The 27,906-nt window shown below is 26.5% G+C and overlaps 1 protein-coding gene across 2 annotated transcripts in view; it reads left to right on the top strand.

The window, feature by feature from the left end:
* Positions 1-26,190, top strand: part of LOC100212162 (adenylate kinase 8) — a 37,111-nt gene extending 10,921 nt beyond the window's left edge. For both annotated transcript variants that reach the window (XM_065791112.1, XM_065791113.1), the window contains 11 exons: positions 1,540-1,593; positions 3,414-3,452; positions 3,868-3,910; positions 5,814-5,885; positions 6,509-6,623; positions 18,755-18,840; positions 21,529-21,660; positions 22,198-22,287; positions 25,287-25,509; positions 25,603-25,660; positions 25,811-26,190. In XM_065791112.1, coding sequence (XP_065647184.1) covers positions 1,540-1,593; positions 3,414-3,452; positions 3,868-3,910; positions 5,814-5,885; positions 6,509-6,623; positions 18,755-18,840; positions 21,529-21,660; positions 22,198-22,287; positions 25,287-25,509; positions 25,603-25,660; positions 25,811-25,990 — 1,092 coding nt within the window. In that variant the 3' untranslated portion in view covers positions 25,991-26,190. The remainder of the gene's footprint in view (positions 1-1,539; positions 1,594-3,413; positions 3,453-3,867; positions 3,911-5,813; positions 5,886-6,508; positions 6,624-18,754; positions 18,841-21,528; positions 21,661-22,197; positions 22,288-25,286; positions 25,510-25,602; positions 25,661-25,810) is intronic.
* Positions 26,191-27,906: the final 1,716 nt, after the last annotated feature.

Below are 27,906 nucleotides of genomic sequence, written 5' to 3'. Positions count from 1 at the left end.
TAAGGTGGCATTGTTTGCTGATGATACTACCATTTATTCTTGTCGTGATAAGAAACCAACACCCTCTGATTGCCTGGAGGGGGCATTTGAGCTTGAAAAGGATCTCACTACTGCTACAGCATGGGGCTCACAGTGGCTGGTGAACTTTAATTCAAATAAAACTCAATTTTTTTCAGCCAATCGTTATCGCAATAATTTAGATCTTCCTATATTTATGAACGGTGATGTACTCGATAAGTCACCTACTCTTCATCTTCTAGGATTAACTCTTACTTCCAATCTTTCTTGGAAACCATATATCAAATCGGTTGCAAAATTAGCATCTGCTAAGGTTGCATCTCTTTATCGAGCTCGCCACTTTCTTACTCTGGATTCTATTCTCTACCTCTATAAATTTCAAATCCGGTCTTGTATGGAATACTGTTGCCATATCTGGGGCGGATCTTCTAATGATGCCCTTTCTCTTTTAGACAAGGTGCAAAAACTCATTGTAAACATAGTTGGACCTGCTCTTGCAGCCAATCTTCAACCATTATCACATCGTCGTAATGTTGCCTCTCTTTCTCTTTTCTACAAATACTATAATGGGCACTGCTCGAAAGAGCTAACGTCTCTTGTGTCATCTACTAAAATTCATTCTCGTGTTACTCGTCATTCAATTAAGTGTCATCCTTTTTCTGTGACTGTTCCTAAGTGCTCCAAAAACGCTTATTCGTCTAGTTTTTTTCCTCGAACATCAGCTCTTTGGAATTCTCTTCCTTCATCTTGCTTTCCTGATTCATTTAATTTGCAATCTTTTAAATCGTCCGTCAATCGTTATCTTGCTCTACAATCATCGTATTTTATCTTAAACTAACCTCCAAATTTAATTTGTGGCTGCGTGCAGCCTTGTGTGAACCGAACATTTTTAAAAAAAAAAAAAAAAAAAAAAAAAAATATATATATATATATATATATATACATATTTATATATATATATATATATATATATATATATATATATATATATATATATATATATATATATATATATATATATATATACACACATATTTACATAACCAAGACGTAACATTGTAACTTAACAATATGTAGTTCTGTAATGTAATGCTATGTGCAAAATGTTTGTTTTTTTATACATAACCGGGATGTAACATATTACATAGCAACACGTGACATGACCTAATGAGATGTAACATTGTAACCTATGGTATCTTTCTGATTATACATACATATATATATATATGTATATATATATATATATATATATATATATATATATATATATATATATATATATATATATATATATATATATATATATATATATATATATATATATATATATATATATATATATATTGTTTTGTTTTTTTAAACTAATTTTTAAATTCTAAAGTTTTTTTTGAAGTAGAGATAATAATATATATACATTATTTTTTAGTTTCTTTAATATAAATTTAAATTTTATTTTATTGAATAAAAGTTATTTTTATTAGTCAAATATATTAAATAATTGTTAAATACAACTTTGATAAGGATGTTGTTGAAGCTATTCAGAAAAGAATATCTATGGATGACTGTTTAATGAAGGTACAATTTGAATTTTTTTAAATTATTTTGTAAATATAGGATAGCTAAAAGAATTATTGATAGCATTTATTTTTTAAAACATCAGTTCACAACGGAATAATTATTTATCAAATAATTTTAAGCTTATTTATTATGACTTTTACAGTAGTAAAATCAGAATAAATATGCATATAAAATAGTGATACTCTTAGTGTTTTTAAACCTTTAAAGTTGAGAAAAATATTTAAAGGATTTCAAAGAAATATAAAGGACTAAAAAAATAATTTTTCGGTTAGTTTTGATTTTTATATTTTTTTAATTTTTTTGGTATCTATGTTTTTTGTAATAGTATTTAAATTTACTTTGTTTTAACAAATATTTAGGGGTGGATCCTGGGTGATGACGCTGATGCGCTGGCATCAGTCTCTTTTTAACATTAAATTAAGTGTATCATTATTTAACCCTTACCTTAAGTGTTCAGATTGTACTTTTATGTAAATTTTAGAATAAAATTGAAGCTGTGAATACCTTCAGTAAAGTTCACTATTTAAATTTTATTTAATGTTAACTCACTTTTAAAAGAGTGTTTTCGGGTTTACTAAAAATTCTTATGTTTTGGAGGAATTGATACAATTGTTCTCTGCTATCTACAATCTAATTGGTTACAGTTTTTTTTTTAAATTGTTTTAACCAATGGTTTTTAAACATTTTATAAAACCTTTTGTATTTTTTGTAGCAACTGATGCAATTGTTCTTTTAATTAAATGTTTGACTAAAAAGTAACATTAAATGAATGGCTAAAAACATTTTTAACCAATTATTTAATGATAAAAAGAACAATTGCATCAGATGTTACAAACCATTCAAAAAGTTTTCTTAACTGTACAAAGACAATTGGTTACCTTATTAAAATTTTTGATTACAAAATAAAATTGTAGATAGTAGAGAACAATTGCATCAGTTGCTTCAAAATGTAAGAAAAATTGCCAAGACTTCTACTCATTTTAGTATTTAATAGATTGCTTAAAAAAAAATCGGTATTGTGGATTGCAAATATTGATGTGCAAACTAGGGTCAACTGAGATGTGAGCGCTCCAGTCAACCCCTATATATGTTCCGCTTTGCTAAGCCATAATGATCTGTTACAGATTAAAAGCTGTGTAGAAGCCAAAAATAAATAAAAATATCAATAAATATAAAAATAAAAAAACAAGCCTAGCAAGAATTTGAACCTGCATCTAAGCGGCTTATGACTATGAGACACACTAGACATCTGAGCTTTCCAAACGCAATGTTGGGTAATAAATTATTAACTTTATAGTAACATATTATATAGTGATCAAGGAATTTTGTGAAAATAAAGAATCGCATTAACATTAGCAGATTAACATATTGCACTCTAAGCTACATAAACAGTAAAACATAGCCTCTAAAAAAATCATAATATAAAACATGAAAATACATTGTTTCTTGCATCTTTTTAATTGCAATGCCTTAAAAAAAACTTTTTTCCAATATATTTTAATGCCCTTTAAGATAAATGAAGAGTTTTGTTCCAAAAAAAGCGTGCATTACTCTCAAAAAATTTTTAGATCTGCTTTTTCTTTTTTTGTATTTTTTAACATTCTTGTTGTAAAGCTGAGAATGAATTAATTTTTAACATTTCTTTGTAGATTGAACCTCAATGAGTATCTCTAAATAAAAAAATGTATTTACAAATTTAAAATTGTAGGTTCACTGATGTTAAATAAAACTTATAATATAGGTAAATTTATATAGGCGTTTGGTAAATTTATATAGGCGTTTGGTAAATTTATATAGGTCTTATTTTTTATCTGAAGGGATGGTTACTGGATGCTTTGCCTGAAAATAGAGAACAGGTAGATTTTTTTTTATTTTGTTACAATTACCTTTGTCAAAAAACTTTGCAACAGATTTTTTTTTAGGAATTTAAAGGTTTTTGTTTCTATTATGTATTTTTAATTCTCTTATTTCCTTTTGCAGTGATCATTTTCTTTTTATTTAAAAAGTTTAAATGAAGCTCAAAGTTGTAAAGTATTAATATACCTGTATGTTTTAGTGAGTTTAATAGCTCTTTGATGCACCTGTGTATTTTTAATGGTCTAAATTAAGTTTGCTATATTTTTATAGATTTTTGCTAAAGATTTTGAAATGACTGAATATTTGTTACTAAGCTGCTTTTTGCACTTACTAATTATATCATAATATTTTAATTAAATTTAATATAAATTATAAATTAATTAAAATATTTGTAGCTATATATTACTATTGTAGGCATTAAAGATGCAAGCAGCTGGAATTTATCCAAAGCATGTTGGTATGTGCCTTATTTTATACAAGCTTTTAAATTTATTTTTTTTAACATTTTTACCAATATTTTTTTTTTTTTTGTTTTGATTAAAAAAAAGATTTTTTAAATATTAAAACTACTATTCCCTAATTAAAACTTAGCATACAAATTTGTTGTTCTCTTATTATTATGAAACCATATGCACAAATATAAACTTTTAAATAAAAAAATATAAGTTTGTTTAAAATATAAACCATATGCAAAAATATAAACTTTAAAAATATAACTTGACTTTGCAAATAGAGGAAGTGTTTTTTTAATGGAGGAAAGGAGAAAAATAGATAAATGAGGAAAGGAAAAATAAAGAAAATTGTTAAATAGAAGATTTAAAAGTAAATAAATAAAGTGAAAACAATTAAAATATTTAAGATAAGAAATAAATAAAAAATTGAAAGAAAAAAATATTAAAAAAACAAACCAACTAAAAGCGAAGGTTAAAGAAAAAAATGTTTGTGATAAATTTGGAAATAAAAAACTATAATATGTTAATGAAAAAAAACAAAAAGAACAATTTTTTAGGTTTTATTAATTTATGTTGCTTGCAGTGTTTATATTGTGGTGTATGTTGGTTGCGGTGTTTATATTGTGGTGTATGTTGCTTGCAGTGTTTATATTGTGGTGTATGTTGCTTTCAGTGTTTATGTTGTGGTGTGTTTTTGTGTATTGTTTGAGCTGGTGTGTATTTTTATGGATTGGTTATATTTTCATGTATTTCTGTGTATTTTTTATAGTGTTGTGTCTTTATATCTTTTTTATATTGTCATCTATTTTTGTATATTGTTTATATTGGTGTTTACTTTTGTGTATTGTTTATATTGTCATGTATTATTTTGTGTGGTGTTGTTGATTATGTGTTGTTAATTATATTTATTTTTGTTACTTTTTATAAATATTGCTATTATTCAAGTGATTTCATTTTATTTTGTCTCATTTTAATATTTAAATATACCCTTATGCTTTTTTTTTTATTTTTTATTTTATAATTCTTTTGATTATATCTCATTAAACGTTGTTCTCTTGTGTCATCTCATTTCCTTTTTCCTTTTTTTGTTATTAGTCTTGCTTTTTTATTTATTGTTCTTCTTTTTATTGATTTCTTTTTTAGTTTACTCTCTTTATTATTACTTTTTTTGTGTCACACCAATGACTAGTTTTTTTGTGTCACACCAATGACTAGTTTTTTTGTGTCACACCAATGACTAGTTTTTTTGTGTCACACCAATGACTAGTTTTTGTGTGTCACACCAATGACTAGTTTTTTTGTGTCACACCAATGACTAGTTTTTGTGTGTCACACCAATGACTAGTTTTTTTGTGTCACACCAATGACTAGTTTTTTTGTGTCACACCAATGACTAGTTTTTTTGTGTCATACCAATGACTAGTTTTTGTGTGTCACACCAATGACTAGTTTTTGTGTGTCACACCAATGACTAGTTTTTGTGTGTCACACCAATGACTAGTTTTTTTGTGTCACACCAATGACTAGTTTTTTTGTGTCACACCAATGACTAGTTTTTTTGTGTCACACCAATGACTAGTTTTTTTGTGTCACACCAATGACTAGTTTTTTTGTGTCACACCAATGACTAGTTTTTTTGTGTCACACCAATGACTAGTTTTTTTGTGTCACACCAATGACTAGTTTTTATCTGAGTCACACTCAACCTAATTTTAAAAAAATATAAATAAATTTGTAATTTTTATAATTTGACAGGTCATTGTTTTTGTTTTTTTTTTATTTTTTTTTTTTTAATGACATGTTAAAAATCAGTTTTAGATGCTGATCAAAATTAGTTGTCAGTTTTAAAAATCCAATTTAAATTTTTCAGCAATTTCTGATTTTATTTAATAATTACATTTTTTATAGTTCTTCTAGAAGCTCCTGATAGAGTATTGATTGAAAGAGTTGTTGGCAAAAGAATAGATTTTTTAACACATGGTAGGGCCCATTTCTTTTTTATGATTTTTGCTAAAAATTTTGTAAAGTATAGCACTTGAAAAAATATCAGATAAAATATTTTGATTTATATTTTAATATTTTTTTTTTTTATATACTCAGTAAAAGTATCTCAAGTATCTTACTAAGTAAAGTATCTCACAAAGTTTGATGACTTGATAAATAACAAAGTAATTACATACACTACTTTTTGTAAAGTTGTTGTATTCACTACTTGTTATGAAATTGTAAAATGCACTACTTATTTTGAAGTTATAATTGTATAATGAATTTAAGGTGTGTTCAAACTTGAATTTATGTTTATATGCTTCCTAATGTATTTTGTTCAACTCATTAAAAATTCATTTTTAGTTTACCTAGTGTTAAATTTTAAATTAATAAATCTTTTTTACTTTTTTTAAATCTGTGTCTTTTCTCTTGATGATTTCTTGTTTGAGTGGCTAAAATTGTACCTTTGTACAGAACATTTGCTTCAACAAAAAAAGAATTTCTTTAGACACCTTTAGATTTTTAACTGTATTTTTTAAGACTATAAAATAAAAAACTAAAAACAGTATGTGCAGTTTTCATTTATGTTTTTAAAAATAATTTTTTTTTATATAAAGATGTTTATCATTTGACTTTTAATCCTCCAACAAAAGAAGATGTCATGCAAAGATTGGTTTTTGATCCTGAGTCTGCCGAAGATAAAATGTTGGCACGTCTAATAAAATACCATCGGTAGTTTATTATTATATATATTAGTTTTAATTTTTTTATAAATATAAAGCATAATAAATAATTTGTTTCCTTTCAAATCCAATCACTTTTTATAGAGTCATAGGTTGTGTTATCTTACTGATTTATTAATTAAGTCATCATCAACCTATATTTTATATCCTTACCTGATAATATTAAATTGTTTTTTAATAAACAATATATGAATATTAAAAATGAAGCAATTAAAAATAATAAAAGTAGATTAAAAATGATTAAAAAGAAGATGAATAATAAAACAATGGGTGTGTTTTTTCTTGAGGTGTCATGTTAAGTCGGTTTTTTTTAAATTGCATATTAGTTTAACAAAATTATGTCATAATATAATCTAAGCACGCAGTCAAATAAGGTGTAAAGTTTAATCTATTTCTACGAAGTTCAAGTTCATTTAAGGTTTGTTTTATTTTTACAGTAGGATTTTAGACATGTTTTTATTTTTAATTTTTCAGTAAGATGAACATGGCAACAAAAATTTTTTTTTCATTTTACAAATTTTTATTTTCTTACTGGATACAAAGTTCAACTTAATATTCAGTTTGTGTTAACATATACCTTGCAATATTGCTAAATAGTTCATTTAGTTTAAAATTTCTATTAAAGTTGAAATAAAAAAATAAAAAAATCTTCAAAAGAAGTTCATAAAATAATTTTTTTTTAAATGTAATATGTTAATAAAAGTTATAAATATCTGAATAAGCTTTTATTATCACTGACTAAATATAGTTTTGGGCGACTGGCATTTTTTTTCAGATCACTGTTTTTTTTTATAAACTTTTTGTGCTCTGTTAATTCCACCAAAGATAAAAGGAATAATTGATTTCAAAATACCCGTGTTGTTAATTATATTTATTTTTGTTACTTTTTATAAATATTGTTATTATTTAAGTAATTTCATTTTATTTTGTCTCATTTTAATATTTAAATATACCCTTATGCTTTTTTTTTTATTTTTTATTTTATAATCCTTTTGATTATATCTCATTAAACGTTGTTCTCTTGTGTCATCTCATTTCCTTTTTCCTTTTTTTGTTATTAGTCTTGCTTTTTTATTTATTGTTCTTCTTTTTATTGATTTATTTTTTAGTTTACTCTCTTTATTATTACTTTTTTTGTGTCACACCAATGACTAGTTTTTTTGTGTCACACCAATGACTAGTTTTTTTGTGTCACACCAATGACTAGTTTTTGTGTGTCACACCAATGACTAGTTTTTGTGTGTCACACCAATGACTAGTTTTTTTGTGTCACACCAATGACAAGTTTTTGTGTGTCACACCAATGACTAGTTTTTGTGTGTCACACCAATGACTAGTTTTTGTGTGTCACACCAATGACTAGTTTTTGTGTGTCACACCAATGACTAGTTTTTTTGTGTCACACCAATGACTAGTTTTTTTGTGTCACACCAATGACTAGTTTTTTTGTGTCACACCAATGACTAGTTTTTTTGTGTCACACCAGTGACTAGTTTTTTTGTGTCACACCAATGACTAGTTTTTGTGTGTCACACCAATGACTATTTTTTTTTGTGTCACACCAATGACTAGTTTTTTTGTGTCACACCAATGACTAGTTTTTTTGTGTGTCACACCAATGACTAGTTTTTTTGTGTCACACCAATGACTAGTTTTTTTGTGTCACACCAATGACTAGTTTTTTTGTGTCACACCAATGACTAGTTTTTGTGTGTCACACCAATGACTATTTTTTTTTGTGTCACACCAATGACTAGTTTTTTTGTGTCACACCAATGACTAGTTTTTTTGTGTCATACCAATGACTAGTTTTTGTGTGTCACACCAATGACTAGTTTTTGTGTGTCACACCAATGACTAGTTTTTTTGTGTCACACCAGTGACTAGTTTTTTTGTGTCACACCAATGACTAGTTTTTGTGTGTCACACCAATGACTATTTTTTTTTGTGTCACACCAATGACTAGTTTTTTTGTGTCACACCAATGACTAGTTTTTTTGTGTGTCACACCAATGACTAGTTTTTTTGTGTCACACCAATGACTAGTTTTTTTGTGTCACACCAATGACTAGTTTTTTTGTGTCACACCAATGACTAGTTTTTGTGTGTCACACCAATGACTATTTTTTTTTGTGTCACACCAATGACTAGTTTTTTTGTGTCACACCAATGACTAGTTTTTTTGTGTCATACCAATGACTAGTTTTTGTGTGTCACACCAATGACTAGTTTTTGTGTGTCACACCAATGACTAGTTTTTTTGTGTCACACCAATGACTAGTTTTTTTGTGTCACACCAATGACTAGTTTTTGTGTGTCACACCAATGACTATTTTTTTTTGTGTCACACCAATGACTAGTTTTTTTGTGTCACACCAATGACTAGTTTTTTTGTGTCATACCAATGACTAGTTTTTGTGTGTCACACCAATGACTAGTTTTTGTGTGTCACACCAATGACTAGTTTTTTTGTGTCACACCAATGACTAGTTTTTGTGTGTCACACCAATGACTATTTTTTTTTGTGTCACACCAATGACTAGTTTTTTTGTGTCACACCAATGACTAGTTTTTTTGTGTGTCACACCAATGACTAGTTTTTTTGTGTCACACCAATGACTAGTTTTTTTGTGTCACACCAATGACTAGTTTTTTTGTGTCACACCAATGACTTGTTTTTGTGTGTCACACCAATGACTATTTTTTTTTGTGTCACACCAATGACTAGTTTTTTTGTGTCACACCAATGACTAGTTTTTTTGTGTCATACCAATGACTAGTTTTTGTGTGTCACACCAATGACTAGTTTTTGTGTGTCACACCAATGACTAGTTTTTTTGTGTCACACCAATGACTAGTTTTTTTGTGTCACACCAATGACTAGTTTTTGTGTGTCACACCAATGACTATTTTTTTTTGTGTCACACCAATGACTAGTTTTTTTGTGTCACACCAATGACTAGTTTTTTTGTGTCATACCAATGACTAGTTTTTGTGTGTCACACCAATGACTAGTTTTTGTGTGTCACACCAATGACTAGTTTTTTTGTGTCACACCAATGACTAGTTTTTATCTGAGTCACACTCAACCTTTTTTTAAAAAATATAAATAAATTTGTAATTTTTATAATTTTACAGGTCATTGTTTTTTATATTGCTAGATGAATAATAAAACAATGGGTGTGTTTTTTCTTGAGGTGTCATGATAAGTCGGTTTTTTTTAAATTGCATATTAGTTTAACAAAATTATGTCATAATATAATCTAAGCACGCAGTCAAATAAGGTGTAAAGTTTAATCTATTTCTACGAAGTTCAAGTTCATTTAAGGTTTGTTTTATTTTTACAGTATGATTTTTGACATGTTTTTATTTTTAATTTTTCAGTAAGATGAACATGGCAACAAAAAATTTTTTTTCATTTTACAAATTTTTATTTTCTTACTGGATACAAAGTTCAACTTAATATTCAGTTTGTGTTAACATATACCTTGCAATATTGCTAAATAGTTCATTTAGTTTAAAATTTCTATTAAAGTTGAAATAAAAAAATAAAAAAATCTTCAAAAGAAGTTCATAAAATAATTTTTTTTTAAATGTAAGATGTTAATAAAAGTTATAAATATCTGAATAAGCTTTTATTATCACTGATTAAATATAGTTTTGGGCGACTGGCATTTTTTTTCAGATCACTGTTTTTTTTTATAAACTTTTTGTGCTTTGTTAACTCCACCAAAGATAAAAGGAATAATTGATTTCAAAATACCCGTGTTGTTAATTATATTTATTTTTGTTACTTTTTATAAATATTGTTATTATTTAAGTAATTTCATTTTATTTTGTCTCATTTTAATATTTAAATATACCCTTATGCTTTTTTTTTTATTTTTTATTTTATAATCCTTTTGATTATATCTCATTAAACGTTGTTCTCTTGTGTCATCTCATTTCCTTTTTCCTTTTTTTGTTATTAGTCTTGCTTTTTTATTTATTGTTCTTCTTTTTATTGATTTATTTTTTAGTTTACTCTCTTTATTATTACTTTTTTTGTGTCACACCAATGACTAGTTTTTTTGTGTCACACCAATGACTAGTTTTTTTGTGTCACACCAATGACTAGTTTTTTTGTGTCACACCAATGACTAGTTTTTTTGTGTCACACCAATGACTAGTTTTTTTGTGTCACACCAATGACTAGTTTTTTTGTGTCACACCAATGACTAGTTTTTTTGTGTGTCACACCAATGACTAGTTTTTTTGTGTCACACCAATGACTAGTTTTTTTGTGTCACACCAATGACTAGTTTTTTGTGTGTCACACCAATGACTAGTTTTTTTGTGTCACACCAATGATTAGTTTTTTTGTGTCACACCAATGACTAGTTTTTGTGTGTCACACAATGACTAGTTTTTGTGTGTCACACCAATGACTAGTTTTTTTGTGTCACACCAATGACTAGTTTTTATCTGAGTCACACTCAACCTTTTTTTAAAAAAATATAAATAAATTTGTAATTTTTATAATTTGACAGGTCATTGTTTTTTATATTGCTAGATAAATAATAAAACAATGGGTGTGTTTTTTCTTGAGGTGTCATGTTAAGTCGGTTTTTTTTAAATTGCATATTAGTTTAACAAAATTATGTCATAATATAATCTAAGCACGCAGTCAAATAAGGTGTAAAGTTTAATCTATTTCTACGAAGTTCAAGTTCATTTAAGGTTTGTTTTATTTTTACAGTAGGATTTTAGACATGTTTTTATTTTTAATTTTTCAGTAAGATGAACATGGCAACAAAAAATTTTTTTTCATTTTACAAATTTTTATTTTCTTACTGGATACAAAGTTCAACTTAATATTCAGTTTGTGTTAACATATACCTTGCTATATTGCTAAATAGTTCATTTAGTTTAAAATTTCTATTAAAGTTGAAATAAAAAAATAAAAAAATCTTCAAAAGAAGTTCATAAAATAATTTTTTTTTAAATGTAAGATGTTAATAAAAGTTATAAATATCTGAATAAGCTTTTATTATCACTGACTAAATATAGTTTTGGGCGACTGGCATTTTTTTTCAGATCACTGTTTTTTTTTATAAACTTTTTGCGCTCTGTTAATTCCACCAAAGATAAAAGGAATAATTGATTTCAAAATACCCGTGTTGTTAATTATATTTATTTTTGTTACTTTTTATAAATATTGTTATTATTTAAGTAATTTCATTTTATTTTGTCTCATTTTAATATTTAAATATACCCTTATGCTTTTTTTTTTATTTTTTATTTTATAATCCTTTTGATTATATCTCATTAAACGTTGTTCTCTTGTGTCATCTCATTTCCTTTTTCCTTTTTTTGTTATTAGTCTTGCTTTTTTATTTATTGTTCTTCTTTTTATTGATTTATTTTTTAGTTTACTCTCTTTATTATTACTTTTTTTGTGTCACACCAATGACTAGTTTTTTTGTGTCACACCAATGACTAGTTTTTTTGTGTCACACCAATGACTAGTTTTTTTGTGTCACACCAATGACTAGTTTTTTTGTGTCACACCAATGACTAGTTTTTGTGTGTCACACCAATGACAAGTTTTTGTGTGTCACACCAATGACTAGTTTTTGTGTGTCACACCAATGACTAGTTTTTTTGTGTCACACCAATGACTAGTTTTTTTGTGTCACACCAATAACTAGTTTTTGTGTGTCACACCAATGACTAGTTTTTGTGTGTCACACCAATGACTAGTTTTTGTGTGTCACACCAATGACTAGTTTTTGTGTGTCACACCAATGACTAGTTTTTTTGTGTCACACCAATGACTAGTTTTTTTGTGTGTCACACCAATGACTAGTTTTTTTGTGTCACACCAATGACTAGTTTTTGTGTGTCACACTAATGACTAGTTTTTTTGTGTCACACCAATGACTAGTTTTTGTGTGTCACACCAATGACTAGTTTTTGTGTGTTACACCAATGACTAGTTTTTGTGTGTCACACCAATGACTAGTTTTTGTGTGTCACACCAATGACTAGTTTTTTTGTGTCACATCAATGACTAGTTTTTTTGTGTCACACCAATGACTAGTTTTTTTGTGTCACACCAATGACTAGTTTTTTTGTGTCACACCAATGACTAGTTTTTTTGTGTCACACCAATGACTAGTTTTTTTGTGTCACATCAATGACTAGTTTTTGTGTGTCACACCAATGACTAGTTTTTTTGTGTCACACCAATGACTAGTTTTTTTGTGTCACACCAATGACTAGTTTTTTTGTGTCACACCAATGACTAGTTTTTTTGTGTGTCACACCAATGACTAGTTTTTTTGTGTCACACCAATGACTAGTTTTTTTGTGTCACACCAATGACTAGTTTTTTGTGTGTCACACCAATGACTAGTTTTTTTGTGTCACACCAATGACTAGTTTTTTTGTGTCACACCAATGACTAGTTTTTGTGTGTCACACAATGACTAGTTTTTGTGTGTCACACCAATGACTAGTTTTTTTGTGTCACACCAATGACTAGTTTTTATCTGAGTCACACTCAACCTTTTTTTAAAAAAATATAAATAAATTTGTAATTTTTATAATTTGACAGGTCATTGTTTTTTATATTGCTAGATAAATAATAAAACAATGGGTGTGTTTTTTCTTGAGGTGTCATGTTAAGTCGGTTTTTTTTAAATTGCATATTAGTTTAACAAAATTATGTCATAATATAATCTAAGCACGCAGTCAAATAAGGTGTAAAGTTTAATCTATTTCTACGAAGTTCAAGTTCGTTTAAGGTTTGTTTTATTTTTACAGTAGGATTTTAGACATGTTTTTATTTTTAATTTTTCAGTAAGATGAACATGGCAACAAAAAATTTTTTTTCATTTTACAAATTTTTATTTTCTTACTGGATACAAAGTTCAACTTAATATTCAGTTTGTGTTAACATATACCTTGCAATATTGCTAAATAGTTCATTTAGTTTAAAATTTCTATTAAAGTTGAAATAAAAAAGTAAAAAATCTTCAAAAGAAGTTCATAAAATAATTTTTTTTTAAATGTAAGATGTTAATAAAAGTTATAAATATCTGAATAAATTTTTAATATCACTGACTAAATATAGTTTTGGGCGACTGGCATTTTTTTTCAGATCACTGTTTTTTTTTATAAACTTTTTGTGCTTTGTTAACTCCACCAAAGATAAAAGGAATAATTGATTTCAAAATACCCGTGTTGTTAATTATATTTATTTTTGTTACTTTTTATAAATATTGCTATTATTCAAGTAATTTCATTTTATTTTGTCTCATTTTAATATTTAAATATACCCTTATGCTTTTTTTTTTATTTTTTATTTTATAATCCTTTTGATTATATCTCATTAAACGTTGTTCTCTTTTGTCATCTCATTTTCTTTTTCCTTTTTTTGTTATTAGTCTTGCTTTTTTATTTATTGTTCTTCTTTTTATTGATTTATTTTTTAGTTCACTCTCTTTATTATTACTTTTTTTGTGTCACACCAATGACTAGTTTTTTTGTGTCACACCAATGACTAGTTTTTTTGTGTCACACCAATGACTAGTTTTTGTGTGTCACACCAATGACTAGTTTTTGTGTGTCACACCAATGACTAGTTTTTTTGTGTCACACCAATGACTAGTTTTTAGGTCCATAACCAGACAGGATGACAAATTTTTAACAGTAGTCTGTTACTGTTATTTTTTTAATTAAAATTTAAAAATCATTTTAAGTATATTAAAATTATGATTTAATCCAAAATTTTAAATAGAATCAAACTTAGAAATAAGTTGACCAAGTCTAATCTTCTATCATGTACTTTTTCAAACAGTTTCACAGCCATATCTAAATCTTGTAATCATAATTAATGTGTATTAAAGCCACGTTGAAAGTTGTTCCTATCCTTATTTTGCTCTTGTGTATAAATGAAGGGGTTGAATTACACTTCTTGCTTTTTTCACATTTTAATGATAGTGATTAAAAGAGCAAAACCAAGAAAAAAGAACAATGTAAATATTTTGTAAATTTCTCTGGAGGACACTAGCAGCACTTGGGAATTATTATAAGAAGGTATAAAAGTTAATAATAACAACTGAATTCTATCAGATAGTTTGAATTTATCTTTCAATTCTAGTAATACATGATCCATAAAAGAAATAATGAGAGACCCTTTAAAAACATTTTTAAACATTCCAATAGTTGAATTCACCTAATGAGAATGTTACCCTCTGTTTACTTGTGACATTGATGAGTTTATGATTACTTTTTTGTCAATTATTGAAATATGCTTATATATTTATTTGTCAAGTATGTGTTTTATAATTTTTCACTGAAAAGGTAGTTTTGATACACTTTTAAAACAGACAGTACTTAACTCTTGTCTTCAGCATTCCAATATTTAAAAAAATTCATATATGTAACTAAATTGCGTAGAATATATAATATGCAAGTGTGATATGTTAATGTAAAAAATCTACTCATTTACAATGTTACATACAAACATCTGTAAATGTAAATGTCAGAAGTTTCATGTACATTTTAAATAAGAAAACTTAAAAATATTTCTAACAATTAATAGTCTTTTTGCCTAAACTGTTTTGTTTTGAATTTTTGTATTTATGTTATTGTATATTGTATTATACTTTCAGATCTCGCTCGTTGTAGTCTTGGTCTTGGAATAAAATGAATGTGAAAAATATTCAAATCAAGATTACTTAAATTAAAAACCTTCAAAATTAGCACTTTTTTTTTGAATGGGAAAAAAGTTGCAATGTTTTTGATTAAAGAAGAGTCCTCAGCATAAATTGTCTCACAAGGATTTGCATATTTTTCTGATATATAGAAATATATAAAAAATAAAAAAATTTTGAAACTTTCCAATATTTTTTAGTAATCTCAGCTTTAATATTTTTAACACTTTTATAAGTTGCAATTGCAACACAATGTTTTTGCTTATTTTTGATTATGTTGATTTGTCACATAAAAAAATATAAAAATAAAGAAATAAAAAATATCGATAAATGTACTCTAAGAAATTAAAAAAGAAGTATAATTTTTGACATAATTAATTTAATTTATGACATAATTAGTTTATTTTATGACATAACTAGTTTAATTTATGACATAATTAGTTTAATTAATGACATATTAGTTTAATTTATGAAATTTGGCATAGCAATTACAACTTGTGTGATTTTTTAGTTTGAACAGATTCAAATAATAAAATGGAGAAAATTGCCAGAGGAACTTATTCAAAATGGTAAAACTAATGTCTAGTTTTAAAAAATGACAAGTTTTATGTTAAATGCATCACGAACAATATTCTAAACTAAGCACACTTGGTGCTTAGTTTTGAATATGAAGACAAAAACTCTGAGATGTGCATGCTGACATTTCACTTTGTATCTGATTCTTCTTCTCTCTGGTTTAATGATGAACTCTCATTTGCTTGATTGATGTCTGTAATTAGCCATGTTAGTACTCGTTTCACACAAAGGTGGATTCCATGATCATAGCAAATGATCAAAGACTTAATGACATTTATAAAAGAAATATTTGAAATACACAATATTTTCTTAAAAAAGAAAGTGCTTGTATAAAAATTACAATTAAATAGATTTTTATGATTAATAGAGATGTAATATGCAAATGTTTAAAAGCAGTATGTAATATTAAAATGTAAAAAGTTCACTTAGATAAAATTATGTACAAACATCTGTAATTGTAAACGTCAGTACTACTGACGGTAGGTAAGTTGAGTTTGTGCATTGTATATTTAAGGATAGTGTATTTATAATATAACGAAACTTTGAAACTTTTCCAACAGTTTAAATTCTTTTTGACTAAACTGTTTTGTTTTTTGAATATTTATTGCATTTTTAAAAAAATCAGTAAGATCAAAAACACAAAAAGTATTTTCTCATTACCTTGCCACTCAGAGAACGTTGCATCTAATCACACAGCTACTAATGCTTACGCTTAGGCATTATAATAAGTTCTTCAATAAAAACTTATAACCATATTTATTAATTTTCCCCTCCCTCTTTCTTAATAGTTCTGCTTGCCATAATTTTATGTCATAATTTTATAAACAGCCTAATTAAATTTTTTTTTTGTTAAGGGTTATATTTGAGTAGGTATTGCGTAAAAGTTGCTACAAGAAAAGTTTAACAGATAGAGTTAACTTATTTGACCTGCCTAGCTCCCCATGACCTGTTTTCTGGGTTCTCTTTAGCTTAATATTTATAGTCATAATGAGCCGTTAAAATTTGATTATAGTCTTAAACTTTTAAAAACACCTGGGAGAAACGAAGCTCAGTTGTCATCTATGTTAGAGATACTTGTGTTTACATAATCAATTAGGTAAATCTTAGCATCTAATGACCTATATTTTATGGGTACGGGTATATTAACTAATATATATATATATATATATATATATATATATATATATATATATATATATATATATATATATATATATATATATATATATACATATATTTATATATATATATATATATATATATATATATATATATATATACTAGTTAATATACCTGTACCATAACTAAAAAGTTTATAAATTGGTATGTTTAATTAATTTCAAATGGAAAAAAAATTAAAAGTATTCAGTTTGTGGAGAAAATGGAATTAGCCTCATTTAAATTATATACAAGAAAGTAGAGAAAATGTTTTGTTTTTACGTTCATTTAATATTTAGTATTGCTTCCTCAATTTTTAATGACTTCAAATGTGCGACTTGATATACTTAGTCACAAGATTTTGGATAGTTTCTATAGATATTTCATTCCTAGCTTCGAGTTTTCAGCTCTAAGGTGGATTCAAATTGCTTACCATTTTCATAAACTTTTCTAGAAAGTATTCCCCATAGATTTTCAATTGGGTTAAGATTTGGACTAGATGCGGGCCATTCCATTACGTGAATATTTTTTTCTCTAAACCAAGCTTTTGTAAGCTTTGAGTTATGGATAATATCATTATTTTGTTAAAAAGTGAAATTTTTACCCATCAATTCCTCACTATGTTCAAGCAAACTTATTTCTAATAAGTCAATATAGTCCTATGAATTCATTTTTGTTGAAATCCATGCCGGTGCAAGTTTTCCAGAAAAGGAAAAAACCCTCAAAATCATAACATTTCCACCACCAAAGTTACAACTCATCCGAGTTTCTTTCTCTTTTTATTGATAGCCATTAGGACCATCTAGATTGAACTTTTTTTCATCACTGAAGAGAACTTGATACCACTCTTCCTGCTAAGACATGTGTTCTTTTGCAAGTTATAATCTAACTTCGTTATGACGAGCAGTAAGTTTTGGTTTTGGTTTACGCTTATTCCAAACTGTGTTTGGATCTTCATGTAAGATTAGTCTCACATGTTGAACAGTTACAGGTTATTGTAAATTATGATGAATTTGAGATGCAGTCATGTGCTAAGCAGCAGCACGACGTACAATAACTCGTTTAGTACAATTAACAATTTTACATTTGCCATCACTTTCTTTATAAGCTCCATAATTAACACCAATCTTGAAGTAATTATTAACCACTTTTGGAGATTTTTTAATTATTTTTGCAATTTCCCCATTTGATAAGCCTGTATCTTTGTATGCTTTGATTACTGCTAATTCTTCATTTGTTAAACACTTACCATGTCCCATTTCAAATTAAGGTATCAAAAACCAAATATTAAAAACTTTATGACACTGGTTTCACAGTCTTTATTTAACTTACAAATAATAATAAAAAACCAAGTCACAAATGCATATCACCAGATTAAAATATACAAGTAAACTGAAAATAATTATTGATGAGGCTAATTCTATTTGCTACCGCAAATATCAAGTATTATACATTTTATGGTTTTATCAAATGTACCACAATTTAATTATGCTATATTATAATCTAATAAGTTGTTGTTTGTAACAATAATTATATGTGTGTGAATACAAAAGATGCAGCGCATAAACTTGTTTACAGATTTACAAAATATTAGATCAGTACATGGTGAGGCTAATTCTATTTTCTCCACTGTATATTTTTGTTATATTTGTTTATATTTGGAAATTGTTCCAATTTTTTTCAGTACAATAGATGGTATAACTAATTGCTATAGTGATGTTCTTAAGAATGTAAATGCTGATCAACCTAAAGACGACGTGTTATCTCAAAGTATGCTTATTTTTCTTTAATCAGTATTTTTTTATAAGTGCAATATTAAAAATATGATTAAATTTGCGATAAAGTCTAAAATATCCAATAAATCATTATTTTCATATTAATTTTTCAATTTTTACTTGACAGTTATTCACAGTGCTTCACAAACTTCTACATTATAACATATATATATATATATATATATATATATATATATATATATATATATATATATATATATATATATATATATATATATATATATATATATATATATATATTCATTCTCATTAAAACTTATAATAGCTTCTCAGAAAAATTTATGAAATCTTTGTGAAATTTTTTTGCATTTCTACTTAACTACATTTAACTAAAAATAACTCACAGAACAGGTTTTTTTCATGACCAAACTAAAGATTAGTGCTCTTTATTTCAATTTTCCTCTATATGCAATCAGTGTAATTATTAGTGGCAAAATTATTTTTAAAGTTAGTGATATAAATAGCTTAATTTTCTCACTTTATTTAACTAATCAATTACCTTACTTAATTTAAACCAAACCAGTTTTCTTATATGATAGTATTTTTTACCAGTTTGATGATAAATAATACCATGTAACAACAGTTGCGCAATTTGATCAATAACTGTTTTATTGGTATGTGTAATTAGTATTTAATGTTTACTTGTAAGCCTCTATAAAAGTTTTAATGATTTAAAACATTTATTGGCTAAAACTGACATGATACATAGTTTAACGAAATCATATAATTCTAATGCAGCTGTGTTTGAGCAAACAGTGAAATTTGAATATGGTCTTCAAAATACTTGATTATATTTTGAATAATTATTACCTGGTTTGCTCTTCTGCCTTAATACTTAAAAACAGATTTTCTTTATGGATAAACTCAGGATTAGTTACAGAAAAGTCAAATTTATCAGTTCTTATTATAATATCAGTTTTAATATACTTTCAACATAATTTTTCTATAAAAATTTAACAAGCTTTTACCTTTTTTTTCAGAAACAGTTCCTTCAGAAGCTGTTTCTGAAAAAAAAGCTAATAGAGAAGCTATCTATAGATTTTAAACTTAAAAGTTTAAAATCTCTAGATAGATTCTCTATTAGCTTTTTGTTCCTTTAAATCTGATTTATATTTAAAATAACTACAATATGTTTTGATATCTGCGTCTGAGTCCAACCTTAACACAAAATAATCTTGTGTTTTGTTTGTTTTGAAAACAGAGCTCCACTCATAATCACAACAAAGATAAACACAAAACTTTTTTTTTTTTGTTATTTGTCACAACAAAATTTTATCCTCAAACCAATCTTCCCCCTTTCATCAGTTTTTATCAGCCTTGCGTAAAAGCAGCAGCAACCCCCAGCGCTCAAAGTGAGGCAGGATGCCATTCGTAGTAATAACCTCAAATATTAGTCATCATTGTAAATAAGTCTAAGTTTCAAAAAAAACTTTTTTTTAATTTTTTGTTGTAAAACTATATAAACTAACATAAACCTGTCAGAATGAAATATATTTAAACTAACAAGAACAATTTTGACCATATTGTATCTTAATAGAATAAGGAATTCACATTACACTTTTATTAAACAATTAATGGCAGTATTTGTTAACTGCACAATTTTAATCAAGTTGTTATTTTATAGATAGACAATTCATCAATAAATCCAAGATTTTATCACAATATGTTACATTTTTGTTTTAACATGTTAGTTCAACTGTTGGACAAGTCTTTAATTAACTGAAGACTTTTTCAAGTACATAATTTTTTTGAGGCTATTAAAATTGGTAAAAACTGTTTACATCAAATCTTTGTGTGTGTGTTTATTTTCAATCTTCTAATTATATATAACTTAGCAATGTGGATATGCTTAAATTCCTTCCTTAAAGCCATGGGCTTTTGAAAATATTTTAAATTGTGTTTATAGGGTAAAGATTTTGTGTAAACTGGAAAGACTTAACAACCACTTTTCACTCATATTGTGAGTTTTTTTGTTTGATTTCAGACAATTCAACTTCTTGTCAAGGTTTCTGTTTTTAGCCAAAAACTTTAAAATATTTGCAAAAATTGAGTGACCCCCTGTATTGGTACCATTAGGCCTTGGAGACCTTATCTCTATTAGGTAGTTTTCATTAATTTTTGATCAGTCTAAATTTTCATTTTATTTTGATCTTTATTTGACTTTTATGTAACTAAATTGACTTTTGTTTAAGATAATCAAAAACTTTATCAAAACTGAAGTATGTGCTCGTCAACATAATCTGAAATATGTGCTCGTCAACATAAAATTTCTCAGATAAGATAGATAAGAATTTGCATTTGACAATGCGTTTTTTGCTATTTTAATTAGAGAAAGTTCTCTGGAATTGTTCCTAGTTCTTGATACCTTATTTACCTCTTTCTGATCCAATTGTATTTATAATTGACAAACGTTGCTTTACTTCATCTCAACTTCCATTTTAACTTTTTCTCTCCTCCTGCTAAAAACATTAAGTTTGCATTAATTGAATTTATGCAATTAAAGATGTGTATTAATATGCAATAAATAAATGAAAAAGCTAAAGGTTTAATGTATGCAATAGTAAAAATTGATATCCAATAACTAAAAGTTGTTAGTTTTGATGTTTTGGTTTTGTAAAGTGTTTAAATGATTCTTATTAGGAATAAATAATTTTGTTGTTAGCTTTAGTGCATTTGTCCACTCGTCAACGAAACAATGCTCCTTTTACTCCAAGAGTTTTGTTCCTTGGACCACCTGGAAGTGGAAAATCTTTACAGGCTGTTATGCTTGCCAAGAAATATAATCTTGTGAATAGTAAGTTAAATTTAAAAAAATCTCACTTTTTATTTTGCTCAATATTTTTGCTCTGAATTTACTCAAAAAACTAAAATCAAAAATCTGCTACAATTTAAATTACTTTCTAAAGAAATTACTTGTTATTGTTTGAATCATTTTAAAATCAGTAAGAACCAAATTTAATAGATTTTTAGTTATTAGTATATTTTTATGTAAAAATGATTGTTAAATGGGTAGAAATGGTTACTGTGCTGTATATGGTGTAAAAAGAGTTTAAATAAACCCCATAAGATGCTGTATTCAATTAACATTGTTGTAAATAAGTGTGCTAATTTGTGTTTTAATTTTAGAGTGTATAAATTAATATATGATTTTTGTTACTATTTATAAGGGTAATTCCTTCAGGGAATAGGAAAAAATGCTACTTAAAAAGCTTTGGTTCAAAACTTTAATGGAACAGTACAAGAAATATGGGGGAGAAAATGTTACACTAGAAAAACCATCACTTTAGAGTTTGATTATCTATTAAAAACTAGAGTTAACTTTTTTATTTAGTTGATTGCAATGAATTTATCAAGCAAAAACTTAAAGATGATTCAAAGTTTGGTGAAGCAATGAAACCATTTGAAGAGCGTGGTGTCAAAAGTAAATTTTAAACAGTTCTATATACTGTAATCTGGTTTTTAAAATGTATATATTTAAAGTAGTCCAGTTTTAATTCGTAAATTTTTTTCATAAAATAAAATGATACTGTGTTTAAAAAGTTATTGATTAAATATTTAAAAGTTAATATTTATATTAAAAATTATTGATAGAATGTTTAAAAGTTAATAGTTGTATAAAAGTAGTAGTTGGAACATTTTAAAACTGTGTCAATCTCTAAAATATTTTATCATAATATTTATTTTATTATTTTGATTATTTTAGTTATTGATTTCGGTATTCTAGCTTCACTTTTAAAGAAAATTAGTTTTTCTAACATAGAGGTTAATTAATTATTTAGAGGTCTTGATGTAATGCTGAAAATAATTTGCCCAGTTAATTTTTTTGTTTTGTGTTATTATATTGTATTAAATTTAAAGGTATATCCTAATATATAAATAGTTTGACTTAAAATACATACTTAATGAACTTCATTAAAAATATTGAATTCTTTACATTTTAATAAAGGACTTAATTAAGAATATCTGATATAATAATAAACATTCTTAAAACCACCTCTCCACTTACCGATTATGGTAAAAATGAAGTTTAAAATGACTTGACATCAAAAAGTACCATGTTTTTCTAACTTGATTTTTATAAAAGACCTATCAAAAAAAAGTGCTATAATTTTATTTTTTAGGTTTCATTTTAAAAAGCAATCAAACTTCTAGTAACAAATTAATGGGTTACAAATAAATTTTTGGATTTTATATGGTTGCTTATAATGCACACACTAGTAAAAATAACATGGCATAAAATTAAATAACATGAAATTTTGACAGCTCGTTACATGAAAAACTAAAATAAAAAAAAATTTAGTTATTAAACAATGATATTATATTTAAAAAAAAATGGAATTCAAAAAACAAATTAACGTCATGTAATGCTGATAACTAAAAATAGTTTTTGTTAATTTTGTAATTTTTAGAGCAAATAAAAATCATATATTATGGAAGAGTACCAAACAGCACTATTTAGTTGGCTTAATGTTGGTCCAAATAAAAATAGTTTTGGGTTAATTTTTTAGTTTTTCAAGCAAATAAATATAGTAATTATAAATGGAGGAAGTACCAAAGCTGCACAATTTAGTTAGCCTAATGTTGGTTCAACCCACATTTTATTATTTGACCAATGATCTATTATAGTTGATATGACATTTTTTTAAACTTTTTTATTCTAATTTACTCCTAAAAAAGCTGCAAGCAACCACTATTAAGTTAGGAGTTACTAGAAAACAAAATATAGAGTTAAAGACCAAAGAAATGGTTGACAGATAACTTGAAAAGTTGTAGGTGGTATGAGTAGGAAAACAGGGGAAAAAACTAGATTAATAAAAGTTTTTTTACCATGTAAGAACAGATACAGTAAAAAGAACTGACTTTGTTCAATGATGAGTCAAGCAAAAATGAGTTTTGGTTGATGGGACTAGAGATAAAAGCTCTATTGAGCAGCGACCATGATAGTATTTGTTGGCAGTTCATTGGCACATATGGTTAGTAGCTCATTGGGACAACATTGGTCGTGTAACATCATTTCTTGTGATGAAACAATATTTTATAAGTAATGTGTTTGCCACTCATATTAAAACTTGACACCAGTTGCATTTCTTTGTTATACCATCTAACACCATTTATGTGAGACACATGTACAAACTCAATGTAATTGAGCTAACTAATGCAGAAATGTGGTTGGTATAATTGCATGTTAACTAATGAAGGCCAACCAATTCAAATTGTGGTTGACTTAACTGTAAATTTAGTTGCACCGAGTAATCCAAAATGTGGTTGGTCCAACCTTACAGGCTGCTTGGGTATCAAGTATCAATTGTTTCAATTTTTCAGAAAATTCTCAATCCATGCCAAAAGTTATATATGCATCAGAGAGTGGTATAAAATAAACCTTTTAACAAAACATGACATAGTTAAGGTGCACACGACCAAATTTTACTATGTTTCTTAGGAAATTCAGTCTATGCTCTACAATTTAACATCAAAGAAAATCTAAGGTGTGTTTATTCGTTATGTTAAAAAGAAGCTTTTAACAGATTTATTAAGAGCCCATCTTACTCTGGAGTTAGCCTAAAGTGGAATCCAGGAGGTTATGTAAAACACCAAAGCCTTTTTTTTTCTTTTTTTTTTTTTTTTTAGTATTTAAAATCTCACTCAATCATAAATTAAAAGTTAAAATAATGAAACCTGAGTTTTATTCCTAAATTGGTCATTACTAATATATGCATAATCTTTTATTTATTAATGAAAAAATCATTTTTATAAGGACTACTACTGGTCAGAACATCAGTAAAGCCTTTTGCTGGAGATTTTTTGTAGAGTTTTAACTTTTAAAATATCAATTTCAAAAGTTAAAAAAAGGCTTCTGTTACTAAAAATCAACTTTTTTTATTTTAAGATTTATTAGTTAAGATTTGATGTTGTTGTGAAGCGTTGAGGTTTTTGTGCCTAAAATTGAATCATACGGGATGAGTAGATCCTGATCTCAAGCAATGTCTCAAATCTAGAAGTTATTTAAAAGTGATTAAACTTTGTACAATATATTACAAAATTTGTATATTAAGTATATTTGGTTGACCCATTTATGTTTTTATTTTTATTACAAAACTTAAATTAGTAGTCAATTCTTGTATAAAACTTTTGCAAATTACTAAATAACATGTTAAAATTTTTAAAAATGTCAAAAAAGAACAATAAACCTAAGTGTTTATAGTAGTTACAATAAAACATATTTTACTTAACAAAATAGCAAAAGTAGTCCTTTCAAATACTCTTCTTGAAATATAAAAAATCATAATGAATTTTTTGCAGATGGTTTTCTTAAATGTAGTCTGTTAACTTTAATTCCATCACATAAAAATTTTTAAAATGTGTTATATTTATCAAATATTTTGCGCATATGTTTTTATATGCTTTATTTAATTATTATAGTACCTGATGAACTGATTGTTAATGTTGTCCAAGAACGTCTTGGTTATCTTGATGCTGTGAAGAAAGGTTGGATATTGCATGGTTTTCCAACAACAAGAAGTCAAGTTGACTTATTAAATAAAACTGGCCATGAACCCAATCGAGTGATTGTTTTTGATATCTCTTGTGATGTAGCTATCGAAAGATTATCTCTACGTACCGTTGATCCAGTGACTGGGCGCAGGTGTATTGATAATATTGTTTGTACACTTTTATCTTTTACAATACGTCATTTTTACATTATTATAGCTAATCATAATAAATCTTTTTATTTCAGATATCACATTTTGTACAATCCTCCCAACTCAAATACAGTTAAAGAGCGATTAAAAACAGTAAGTTTTTGATTTCTATATTAGTTTTTTTTTTTCTTTTTTTTTTGGGGGGGGGGGGGGGTTGGGTTGTTTGTTTGTTTTTCGAAATTTTAATTATTTTTCTGTTCAAATTCAAAGTTGTAATTAATATATAAAACTATTTAATTTAAGCATCCTAACGACGAAGAAAGCGCCGTTATAAAGAAATACGTAGACTATCGAGAATCGTTAGATGACGTATTAGAGTTTTATACTTCAGCTAATGTTATAAATGCAGACCAAGATGTGCAATCGGTATTTGAATGCATTGAAACCATATTAGTTTATCCATTACCAAAAATACAAAAGTAACTTAGTTGTTAAGGTTTTTCAATTTTAATTATTTTGAATACTTTTAATTGAGTTGCTCGTATTTATGACATCTCAGATCCAAAGTTTTTGAATTTGACAGATATTTATTATTGCATAGTTAACTTTTATATATAAACATGAATGTATTTATGAAAAATTATTTCATAAGACTAATTTGTCGTAAAACAAGCTGTTACATATTCCAAAGCTTTTCTCTTATCAGATATTTTTAAGTACGCAAGTATACCTGATTACTATCTTATATGTGACGCATCTGACCAAAACCAGTCGGATGTCGCGTTATATTTTTTGCATAATTGTTTACATAATTATGTAAACAATTATGCAAAAAAATAAATAATGATAAAAATTGAATTTTTGAGATGTTTTGATGGTTTTCTCAATATAACATAACGCGACATCCGACTAGTTTTGGTCAGATGCGTCACATATGACAAGCTATCACGAAGTTTTTAAAAAAAAGCATCCGTGGTGTAATTTTTTCCGTGTTGAAGTTTTTAAAAAAAAGCATCCGCGGTGTAATAGATTAGTGAATAACTATCAGAGGCATTAATTTGCTGCATAAATATTTTCATTGCAGATTTTAAATCATTTTTAATTGAAATTTTTTTTTTTATAATATTCAACTGAAATACTCGGCATTGGTGTTGTTGGTGATGATAAAATCGAAGATGAACGCTGCGTAGTTGATGATATAGTTAATGCTGATTGATGTTGATGCTAGCTCTGTCCCTGGATCTTCAAGTGTTTCTGTGATTTTAAATTTTGATAGGTCAATATTAAATTTATTGATTGAAAACTATTCCTGTTTCTAAGTTCACTGCGTGTGTTCTGATGAAGCACTAATGTAAAACTTTTAATAAACTTAAAAAATTAGCTTTGAAAACATTTTAATTCATAATGTGATTTTAATAACAAGTTCATAATAAATTTTTCCGGGTATTTTTAACGAGACATTACATTCCAACTTTTAGTGGTTGCAAAACATGATTTAAACGAGTTAGTAGGCAGACCAATCGGACTTTGTTTTTATTTTCATATTTCAATAACTGTAACCATCTATACAAGAATTGTTTTCCCCAAATTGTTTTAACTGGTGGAATGAGTAGCACTTAATAAACTACGATTTTTCCATTCATCCCGTTTCTGATCTTGTCTACACTGGTCCGGCTGGACGATCTTTGCTCCATATCTTTTCGATTTTCAAACAACGAAAATTTGTAAGTAGAAACCTAATGCATTGACGCAGTTGTTTAAGGTATAATTAATTTTTCATCGATGTAATGGCGTTTATTTATAAAAATAGCAAGGGAGTTAAAGACAAACTAAAATCGTAGATAATTATTTCGTAGATATTATTATTTTGGATAATTGTTTTATTAAATATTTACCGAAGTTATTGAGGAAGTAAACATTTATCGTTTAGCTCACATCACACTAAAATTTTACATTCTCTTACATTTTTTTTCAAGATTAAAAGCAACTCGAAATAAACTATAAAAGAAATAAACGAAAACGACATGCAACTTATAAACTTTAAAAACAAACTTATTTAAAAAAAAAAAATCCTCTTTTATAAACACGAGTTCGATGCATATATTTATATATATATATATATATATATATATATATATATATATATATATATATATATATATATTTGTCATTATTAATATAAGTTTGTACAACATTTTACGGTGAAATATATGGCTGGAGCAAGTAGAAGACAATAGTCTTATCATCTTGCCCCATTTTTGTCGTTGACAAAATATAACAAAATATAAACCAAATACAAATGTAATAAAATATTTATAATATATATAATTTTTTGTTGTTGTTGTTGTTGCAACAAACACGAGTTCGATTACTTCTATTCAACAAGTTCTACTTATAGA

This window comes from Hydra vulgaris, chromosome 02 (assembly GCF_038396675.1).
Source record: "Hydra vulgaris chromosome 02, alternate assembly HydraT2T_AEP".
NCBI classification, from domain to species: domain Eukaryota; kingdom Metazoa; phylum Cnidaria; class Hydrozoa; order Anthoathecata; family Hydridae; genus Hydra; species Hydra vulgaris.
Note: the sequence above shows the minus strand (reverse complement) of the source record. Positions and strands in the feature narration are given on the sequence as shown.